The sequence below is a fragment of the Nestor notabilis genome, unplaced genomic scaffold, assembly GCF_000696875.1.
Source record: "Nestor notabilis isolate BGI_N333 unplaced genomic scaffold, ASM69687v1 scaffold2378, whole genome shotgun sequence".
NCBI lineage: Eukaryota > Metazoa > Chordata > Aves > Psittaciformes > Psittacidae > Nestor > Nestor notabilis.
In genome coordinates this window covers 17,646-27,496 of record NW_009938518.1, presented here as the reverse complement: position 1 = coordinate 27,496, position 9,851 = coordinate 17,646, and the positions used below count along the sequence as shown (strand labels likewise).

At 34.7% G+C, this 9,851-nt stretch overlaps 1 protein-coding gene across 1 annotated transcript in view; it reads left to right on the top strand.

Moving 5' to 3' along the window:
• Positions 1–445: 445 nt before the first annotated feature.
• Positions 446–9,851, top strand: part of LRRIQ1 (leucine-rich repeats and IQ motif containing 1) — a gene marked incomplete at its 3' end in the record, with an annotated part of 23,658 nt that continues 14,252 nt past the window's right edge. Inside the window, exons 1-8 of the mRNA XM_010019336.1 lie at positions 446–574; positions 968–1,079; positions 1,691–1,785; positions 2,965–3,070; positions 3,781–4,010; positions 5,904–5,978; positions 6,157–7,365; positions 8,324–8,476. Of these exons, the coding sequence (XP_010017638.1) occupies positions 446–574; positions 968–1,079; positions 1,691–1,785; positions 2,965–3,070; positions 3,781–4,010; positions 5,904–5,978; positions 6,157–7,365; positions 8,324–8,476 (2,109 nt within the window). The remainder of the gene's footprint in view (positions 575–967; positions 1,080–1,690; positions 1,786–2,964; positions 3,071–3,780; positions 4,011–5,903; positions 5,979–6,156; positions 7,366–8,323; positions 8,477–9,851) is intronic.

The window sequence follows — 9,851 nt, the reverse complement described above, 5'->3', positions numbered from 1 at the left end:
TCTACTCTATTTATTGGTTTAAGCTTTTTTTTTTTTTTTTTTTTTTTCTTTCTTAGCAGCTATTAGGTTCACAGAAAAAAAAAAAAAAACCAACCTCAAAACCAACCCTTGTGGTCGTAGCACTGATACAGTCCACTAGGAGCACAGAGCAGGCAGACTTTTTTAATGCACAAATTTGATAATATTTGCAAAATTTAGAGGGGTAGACTAAGGGGAGATTCTCTTATCACAGGCTAACAGTTTTCTAATTATTTGTTTGCTGGTATGGAGTGAAGTTCTCAGAACAAACTTCTGCCGTTCCTTTCATGTTTTAAGCCAACTCTTCAGTAAATACAACTAAGCTTATGCTAAAAAAGCACCCTTCTTATTTTGTTTCATGCAGTGCTGAAAGTTAGTATTTTCCTTGTGCAGCTTCGAAAGCAGATAAGACGCTGTGGAAAGTAGAATGTCAGAAGATACTGAGGGAATTGAAAAACAAATAGAAGTTGAATTAAGCAGAATCAGTGTTTCTTCCTTTGAAGCAGATGATCCTGACACAGAGGTATCAGATGGAGCTTTGAGTGACAGTGAGATGGTAAGTATTCAATGGGCTAAATGTGCTTCTATTTCTGCTTGAAAGTAGTACAGACACTGGAAAGCAGCAGATCTAATGAATTAACTTTTTCTTGACATACCTAACATGAGGATTTATTCTGAAAAGTTGTCTCAGTAGTATTTCTTCATGAAAAAATGTGTTCCAGTCAAAATTTACTTAGAATGTAATTAAAAATGAGAATTATTAATTGTTCAGTAGGTGATACGACAATGGGAAGAGAGTAGGAATTGTTTGTTAGCCACTGCTACTAAATCTACATCAATGCTTTATAGGTGAAGCCAAAATGGGTATTCTTGCATGTCAAGTATTTACCCCTGATCATGGTTGTGAGATGAAAATGCAGAATTTGTGTCAAATACTGTGTTTTTCTAGATTTCAGATGACTTGCCAGAATCAGTTATCTCCTATTTAAACTTTATAAAGAGCAGAAATCAAGATGCTGAAAAGTTTATACTGCAAGACTTAAAAGATGAAGAAACTACAAGTAAGCAAGGGTCACAGATAAAATATCTTGCACCTCATATTGCCAGTGGAAGTTAGACTAACAATCTGAAGCCAAATTCAGAGTTCATATGCCCAGGGAGCTGGCATTGTCTGTTCCATTGTAATTTTTCACATCATCTTGGGTTTCGTACTCATGTAGTATAATGGTCTTTGTGAACAGAAGTTCAGTTATTGTCTATATATTTTTGTATTTTTATATTTCATATTATATTTAGTGGGCACTTACTCTTTTTCATTATTTTTGTAGTTCTTTGGTTTTTGACCTATCTGATACAAGTTCTATTGTATTTTTCTACACGGAAAATGTTCTGCTGTGTTCTATGCTATGGAATTCTCTTTCATATTTCCTATCACTGGATTCTTGCAATAGCATTGTGTGTGTTCCAGATGCACTTATTTGCTGCTTTTAATGTAGATAAATGACTCTCCTATATACTTGAGTAAAATTGGGCCTGTTTAAGAGTTTTAAAGGGAAATAATATTTTATTCTACTTTAAAGAAATGTAGTAGCAAAGCAATATAGAACAGAAGTGAGTACTGGCAAGGGATTTTATCTCTGTGTACTAAATTATATATTTATTTCTTCTTTAGGTAACATTTATGGAGTAGTTTCTTGCCATGCTTCAGATTACTTGGCAGAATTGGCTCCTGAATATAATGAAGATCCAGAACAAGTTAAAAAAAAGGTATTCTCTATTTAAACAATATTTAGATTGAAGAAAATTCTGTTAACTTATCTAGATAATTTACACTTGCTTTGTTGACCTCCTAATCTTATTTCCTAAGGACACCTATAGATGTGTTCAGTTTTGTTTCTGTTAGACTAAGGTATTAAGATGAGTTTGTACATGCCGTTCCTTATAACCAGGTCATCAGCTGTAATGCACCATGTTTATAAGTTTTAAAATTTGGAATAAATTCTCTGTATCAGTAGTTGAGGTGCTGAGCACAAAAATCAACAAGATGAAACAAAACTGAATAATCTTTTATTGTTAATTATTTGCAGAATATTATCGCAATAGTATGATAACACTTTTAAAATTCTCTGATCTTACTCTTTTCATCATGATTAGGAGGATGTGCTACTATTAATCTTGCCCCTAATATATTCCATTATTTTATAGAAAATGTAAAGATAATAATGTCTGTAACTTTCAAAGACAAATCAAGAACTATGAATCTGGATTCTTTTATGTTTTCATAGGATTTATGAATAACTTGCTGAAGTTTTTAGAAAAATGTAAAACTGTATTTAATTTAATCACTTTTAATTTGTTGCCTGACTTTTATTAGTGAACATTTTTGCAAACATGATTTTTAGTTCTCAGAACACCATTGTTTAACACAATTACTTTATGTGTCTTCAGCTGTATTACAAATATTAATATATGTCCCAAGCATCTGATGAACAGATGATAAGCACAGGAATAGATTACTTCTTGCCAATAAAGAACAATGTCCAGAGCATTACTTTCAAGTAGATTCCTTATAAAATTTACTCTGTAACTAGTTCTTCCCCCTTAATGTGCATAACAGTATTAATGCATAAATATAGTGCTTAGTTCCAGAGAAAGTAAAACAAATCCCAAATGCAAACCATTCATTTTTCAAAGTCAAAATATAACATATATTTAAAAAAACCACATAGAAATAATATGTATTTCGACAAATGCTCCAATATTTAGTACTCTAGAAAACAGTATTTTGACTGTATTCAATGTCTAAAGATTCCAGTCAGTAGGAAGTTTTGTATAATTGTACTTTTAATATGATGAAAAGCTTATTCTTGTTCTGGAAGATTTTTGTTTTGTTCTGCTTTTACATTTTGTTTCTGGTTTTTTAATGACAATATTAAACTATATTAGGTACTATTTGAAATTGAAAATGAAGACTTACAGATTGTTACAACAACTAGTTGTAATAGTCAGTCCACCAGTGATGAAGTGGTATCTGATGACCATTTTGTTACAGGTAAGCAAATGCATTAGTCTTTTGGCTGAGTTGCTCTTCAGTGTCATGTCACTATTTCCTGGTTTTCTGTTTTCATGAGTATCCTAACATTCTTTGTAAAGAATTACATGCTTCAGTATGCAGTAAATTTTGATACTTCATGAATTGGACATGAATAAATGCTTGTGCTTTTATCTCATTTCAGGATCACAAAATTACCCTTTTTCTCTAATGTCTTGATAGAAATTTGTTTCAAAAAATACTTCTCAAAAATGATTGAAATATTTATGGATACAAATAATTATGGATACAAATGGAAACCAGATTTGATGCACTAAGCAGGTTGTGCTTTGGTCATAACTTACCGTCACCTTGACTGGGAATGTTTCCCTTTGCCATGTCCTTTTGCATGTTTTGGGGGTGGACTGCATCAGTTATAAAACCCCCGCTGTTAGCCACAGAAGACATTAATCCTGGATCCAAAGTGTAATCCCAAAACACACATTGATAGAATAAGAATGATTATAATAGAGTCAGTAAATGTGTGTCATGATGATAAGAAATCTCTGATAAAAAAGACTCGTGTTGTAGTTCTGATTTCCCTGGGGATATATATTGCTCTTTATCAGCATAGAATCCTTTTCTTGTCAATTCTTTAAAACTTTTTAATGTCCCCAGTGCTTCTAAGGTAATTAAATAAAAGGTTTGCTTGGTTGATTACAAATTCATAGCTGATGTTGAAATGAGCATAAGCCTTACTCATCGTGAAGTAGAAGAAAAGTGTAAACAAGAACTTAAGCAGTGGGAGAAAAGACAAAAGGAGCTTGAAGATGAGAAGAGGAAAAAGTGGAAAGCTGAGAGGGAAGCACAGGAAAAACAAAATGAAGAGGAACAGAAAAGAAGGGTGCAGCATCTGGAGGAATTTGAGGCTGAAAAACTAAAGTTAGAGCTTCTTCTTAAGGTAATCAATGATACTAAAGTCAATCTGTTCCCATCTAGACTATCTTAATTCAAGATCTAATGTGAAAAAGAGAGTACTGTCCCAAACCGTATGACTGTCCTAAACTCTGTCTACTTGTGATCCCAAAGTGAAATGTAAGACATATTTAAGTATGATCCATTGAATTTTATGCATTTACTGCTTTGATCAACAGTGAATGAATTTGCTATGCTAGGTGTTAAATTATTCTGTTGGCTTTGCCCTTACTAAGTTTTTCTATTATGACACTAGCCAAAGTACCAGAAATGAGAGTTGGTCTAAATTACTCACAAATGAAAAATGGTCACTGTGCTTTTGTTGAAAATACTTACTTCCTTTGTACCTCCCACCCCAATTTAATATTTAGAAGAAAAATCATAGGTGAAGTTTTCTGAGCCAAAATCATTCAGTTCAGAAATGCTGGCTTTGTGCTTCATCTAGGTAAAAGTTACAATACTTCCTTTTCTTGTCTGTATCTGGGAGTCTGGCTTCATCTACAGAGTACTGCCACAATGGATGACTCCACACGTCGGCTGGTTGCATTCTCGAAGTATATAGTCATGTTTTGTGATAGTGTGCATCATGCATACTGAAGAATAAAATTTGATAGCTCCCCACAAAGGAGCATGAGAATGTGAAGAAGTGTACCTCTCAGTCATTATTTAGCCTAAATATTTGTGGTTTAAGAGATGCATTACACTGCATTTTTAGTTAACTAATATGTAGCTTTCTGAGGAGGTGGGCATGTTGGTCCCAGCAAGGTAATTAAAGTCACCAAAATTAAGGAAGGGCTTAGTAAGTGAAAAGACCTTTGATTTCTGAAGGCCAGTTCAGTGTCTGATACAGCTTTTCAATAGGCCACAAAATTGACTGGGCTTTCTCTGCTCTTTCATGTCATGAAGCATTTTTGAATGTAGAATTACTTTCTTTCTCTGGACAAGGTGGGGCATATCCCCATTTAGACACTTCAGTAGTGCTGTCACTAGCACACTCTTTTTGGAGGTGAGATGTAGAGACTAACTTCTACCATTACAGAAGGATCTAGCTGTTTAGATTCCTACTGTCTCAACAGTATGCTTCTAAATACGTATGAAAAACAGTGCTTAGGCGTCCAGGAGACTTTATGCTCCAAGTTGGAAGTACTAGTTTGTTTATACTGGTTCCTTCATAATACTGGTGTATATTTGATTTGGCTAATACTGATTTATCTTGGATCCACTAGAAATTATGTAGTTCTGGATCAGCCTCTGTTTATTAGGTACTTCCTGGCTGCTAATTTTCAGTCAGATGTAATTTCCAGATAATTCAGATTTTTTCTGATTAAGAATATGTTGGGAAAGAAGGGAAATGCTATTTATTTGCAAATAGTGAGAAAATAGACTTGAACTTTCATTTTCTGTTGAGCAACAATTTCAGTGAAAAGTATTTAGCTTTACTGAACAGAATTCCTGTTTGGAAGTTTTTAAGATCAACAGTAAAATACCAGTGCAATTAAAGGAGGATTGTTCATGCTACTTTCAGAGTGTTTTGCTTATGTTTCTATTATCTACCTGTACTTTGAATAGTTGTTTCACAAGCATAGTTTTCATCTTCAACAGTTGTACAGAACTTGGAGAGGAAGGTGGCAGTTGTTTCGGCCAGTACCAAGATGCTGACTCTCTGAAGGTGTCATCCTTCAGTACATGACCAAATCTGCATTACCACTGCAAGCGTCCAGTTTGTTTTATTCTTGCACAGCTGAGTTTCTAATTTTAATTTAGGCATTCACAGAAGTGGACTATTGCAAAGTCAAGAAGATGGGAGAGATTGAAGAGAGGGAGGTTTGTAATGTTCCAGGTTTTGTACAATATTCACTTAAGTTAATTTGTTGTGCAGAAACACCGAATTGCAATAGAAGATGAGTTACAGAAAGAAAAGAAAGCTTGGAGAGACAAAATGATGCAACATGAGGTAAGGTTCTACAATGAGCTTTTGTCAAAAGACTGTGAGGTTGCTATCACATATTTTAGAATAAATGTTATTCTAAACCAGTTAATACACCATATTCTATTTATTAATGATAAATATATGCTAACACCTGTCATATTTTTAAAAGTGTTTGAAGTCTATCTTAATTGTTTTGGTCTAGGAATTTATCATGAAGCTACATTTGCAAATGGAAGATGAGAAAAATGCCTCGGAAAAGCAGAAAGCAAAAGAAATACAACACATGACAGAGCAACAGAATACAGCAGCTGTGAAAATCCAAGCTAGATTTAGGTCATTTTTAGTCCATAAAAAGTATGTTCCCATCTTAAAAGATGCAATGAAAAAGAAGCAGAAAATACTAGAAGAAATAGAGAGAGAAATGAAAGAAAAAGAGTTAAAAATGAATATGCGAGTGGAAGAAAATAGGCAAAAGAAAGAAGAAGAAGAAAAGAGACAAGAGCTTCTTGAAAGACAGGAATATTTGGAACAGGTGAGGAGACATGAGGATTATAAGAAAAAGAAAGAAAGCCTGAGACCTGAAAGAGAAAAACAGTTGCAAATAAGAAGAGAAGAACAGAGAAAACTAGGAGAAAAAAAAGCAAAAGCTGTGATGAGTGAAAGCACAGAAAAGAAGAAAGAAAACATAAACAACTGTAAGCAGATAGAAAAAACAGAAGTGATAAGAGAACAGGAGGAGGAACTAAATAAGCAAGTAGAGTACCAAGAAGAAAAACAAACTGAAAGGATGGATGAAAAAGCATATTGGATTATTCCAGCAAAAAGATCTCTGACACCAACGTCAAATATGCTAGGATCTGAGAAGGAACACTTTTCTCAAGTAAATAATGAGAACATATACAAAAATTCAGTAACACATGTAGAAGAAAATTACTCACAAACTAGAGATTTTAATAAAGCTTCAAGTATTCATACTTCAAACAATGAATCTGTTAATTTTGGAGCTAATGACATGGTAGAAAATAAGGCAAGCAATATATACAGCAGTCCACCAATTGTCCAACCAAATGGTGGTAATAGAGAAGTTAAAGATAATTTTTCTCAATCTGAAACAAGGAAGAAAACTCTGTTTTTAATGGAAGATGCTAATGAAGTCAGAGAGACTTCAGACAAAATTCAAGATTTAGCTGAGTGTTCCAGTAGACTAATTCTTCCTGATGATATTGAAAAGAAGAGAATAAACTGGATGAACACATGTAAATCTTGGTCTAAAATACATGAAGAAAATCAAAGAAAGCAAGCAGCTGTAAAAAAACGACCAAGGAAGAGTTCACTTAGCAAGATGCCTAAGATGCCTCCATTAAGTACAGAAAAGATAATTCATAGCAGCCATTGGAGTACTCTGCAGCAGGTAACTATACAGAAGATTTAGAATGAAATTGGAATCCACAACATAGCTCTTTTTTATTATTATTTTATTTTTTTTTAATTCAGTATGTCAACAAATGCTATTTCAGAAGAGGAGATTTATCACTGAGCAGGATATGGATCTTAGTGAGAGTTCCTCTACACAACTGGCAGGGCAATGAGAATTTGCCTTTTTTTGAGACTTTTGAATGCCTAGAAGCATTGTGGAGCAGACTAGTGTGGTATTAGTCTTCAGACAATTGATAGTATCTTAAGTCTATAAAAGGCAGGAGCACGTAGCTCCTATTTTCTGTTAAATTAATGTGGTTTTGCCTTGGTATGAGGGTCTGCATTTCAGCTCCTGCTTCTCTAGCCTCTTCAGAGTTTTGAGACTTGTCTCTTCCAGAAGCAAGACACTGCTGATCAGCTCATAGGTGGTGTTTTGCCATAAATAACATCTCTTGGTTCTCAGCACTTCCTTTTCTTTCCACTTGCTAACTTAATTACTGTATGCTTGCTCTGTGCTCTCATCTTGGTATCCACTTTGAGATGACTGCATACGCTTTTAGTCTGAAATATTTCTGTCTATTTTTGCATACTCGTTATTTATGATAGTGTGATGGGAAAAAATTCACACATACAATAAGTTATTCAGTGCTTTGCTTAGCATTAATCTTCCATCCATTCAAATTTCATGTCATTAGTAAAGCACTGGTTTTGTTTTAAGGTGGATGTGAAAATCATTGTTTTCATTACAACTTCTCCTATTTAGCAGATCAAACCCACCTTTGTCATCCTTCTCTACATGAAAGGATTAGCATTAGTTGCTTGCATTTTTCTAAAGTGTTAGTAGAATGTAGTTTTGTTCTTTTTCTTTTTAAAGAAAATAACCATAATGTGACATTGTACAAGAATGTTCAGTATACGAACAATTACTTTTATTTATCAATAAATGCATGTAGGTGACATCACTTACACTTGAAGATTTGCCAGCTTGTAGTCTCTCAACGTTATCTGAGTGTTTGAATCTTCAATTTTTGACTCTGAGGCGCTGTGGACTAGTTGCACTGGAAGGACTAAGTAGCTGCAAAGACCTGAAGTATATCAATGTGGAGGTACCAAGTATATTTGATTCTTTATAATAACCCAGGTACAACTGCCAGTTCTGCTGCTTAGTTGGTTATGCACTTGTGTCCAGCTGTGAATATATAGCTTTTATTGCCTTAAGACCATAGTAATATCAACAAAATACTCTCAAATGTTAATGAAATTATACCAGCAGATTTGCATGGCATGTAAAAATTTGCATTGTAGTAAAGCAACATCCTGCAGAGGAATCAAACTATACTAAGTAAAGCACATGATCGTATCAGTCTAGGATTAGCATTAGTATGGCACAGATAGGTCTTTGGTACCTCAGATTTGTAAATTTAATGACAAATGAAAACTTTTTTGCTCTGTGATGCATCTTAGTTCCAGAACTTGACAATTTACATGAAACAACTCTCTTCTCATTTTTTATTTCATGTGCTTTAACAATATCAATTCACAAGAAAGTTAATATGCCCTTATTTCCAGTAGGAAATGGGAGATGTGGTTACCTGGGACATGGAGAAGGCTGAGGTAGCTAACTTTTTTGCCTGTCTTCACCAGAAAGTGCTCCAGCCACACCACCTAAGTCACACAAGGCAAGGGCAGGGACTGGGAGAGTGAAGAACTGCCCACTGTAGGAGAAGACCAGGTTCAAGAATATCTAAAGAACTTGAAGGTGCACAAGTCAGTGGGACCTGATGAGATGCATCTGCAGGTCCTGAGGGAACTGGTGGATTAAGTGCCTAAGCCACTCATATTTGAGAAGTCGTGGCAGTCCAGTGAAGACCCCACTGTCTGGAAAGTGAGAAACATAATCCTTATTTTTAAAAAGGGAAAAAAGGAAGACCCAACCTGTGTGGTGTGGTTGGCATGCTGGAGGGAAGGATGCAATCCAGAGGGACCTTGACAGGCTTGAGATGGGCATTTGCAAAGATCATGAAGTTCAAAAAGGCCAAGTTCAAGGTCCTGCACCTGGGTTGGGGCAATCTCAAGCATAAATACAGGCTAGGTGGAGAAAGAGTTGAGAGCAGCCCTGTGAAGAAAGACTTGAGGGTGTTGGTTGATGAGATCAACATGACCTGGCAGTAGGATATGTTGAAATACCTGTGTCCCTTTCTCAGTTTTCTTACCAATTCAGGATATAATTCCTGGAATTTGATAATTTGGGTACCTCGAAATACAAGAGTGAAATATTTGTATAAGGGCATAATATATCTGTGCTTCCAGTCTTACTGAGATTGGTATTTTTATGTGATTTTTATTTTTTTAGATCAAATATTACAGAACAGTTTTGGGTTTATGGTTTGTTTTTTGTTTTTATTTGTTTTAAAATGTTATGCCTTTAAAAATACACAGGATTCCCCCACTAGGGCATGTCAGGATAATTTACTTAAGGAA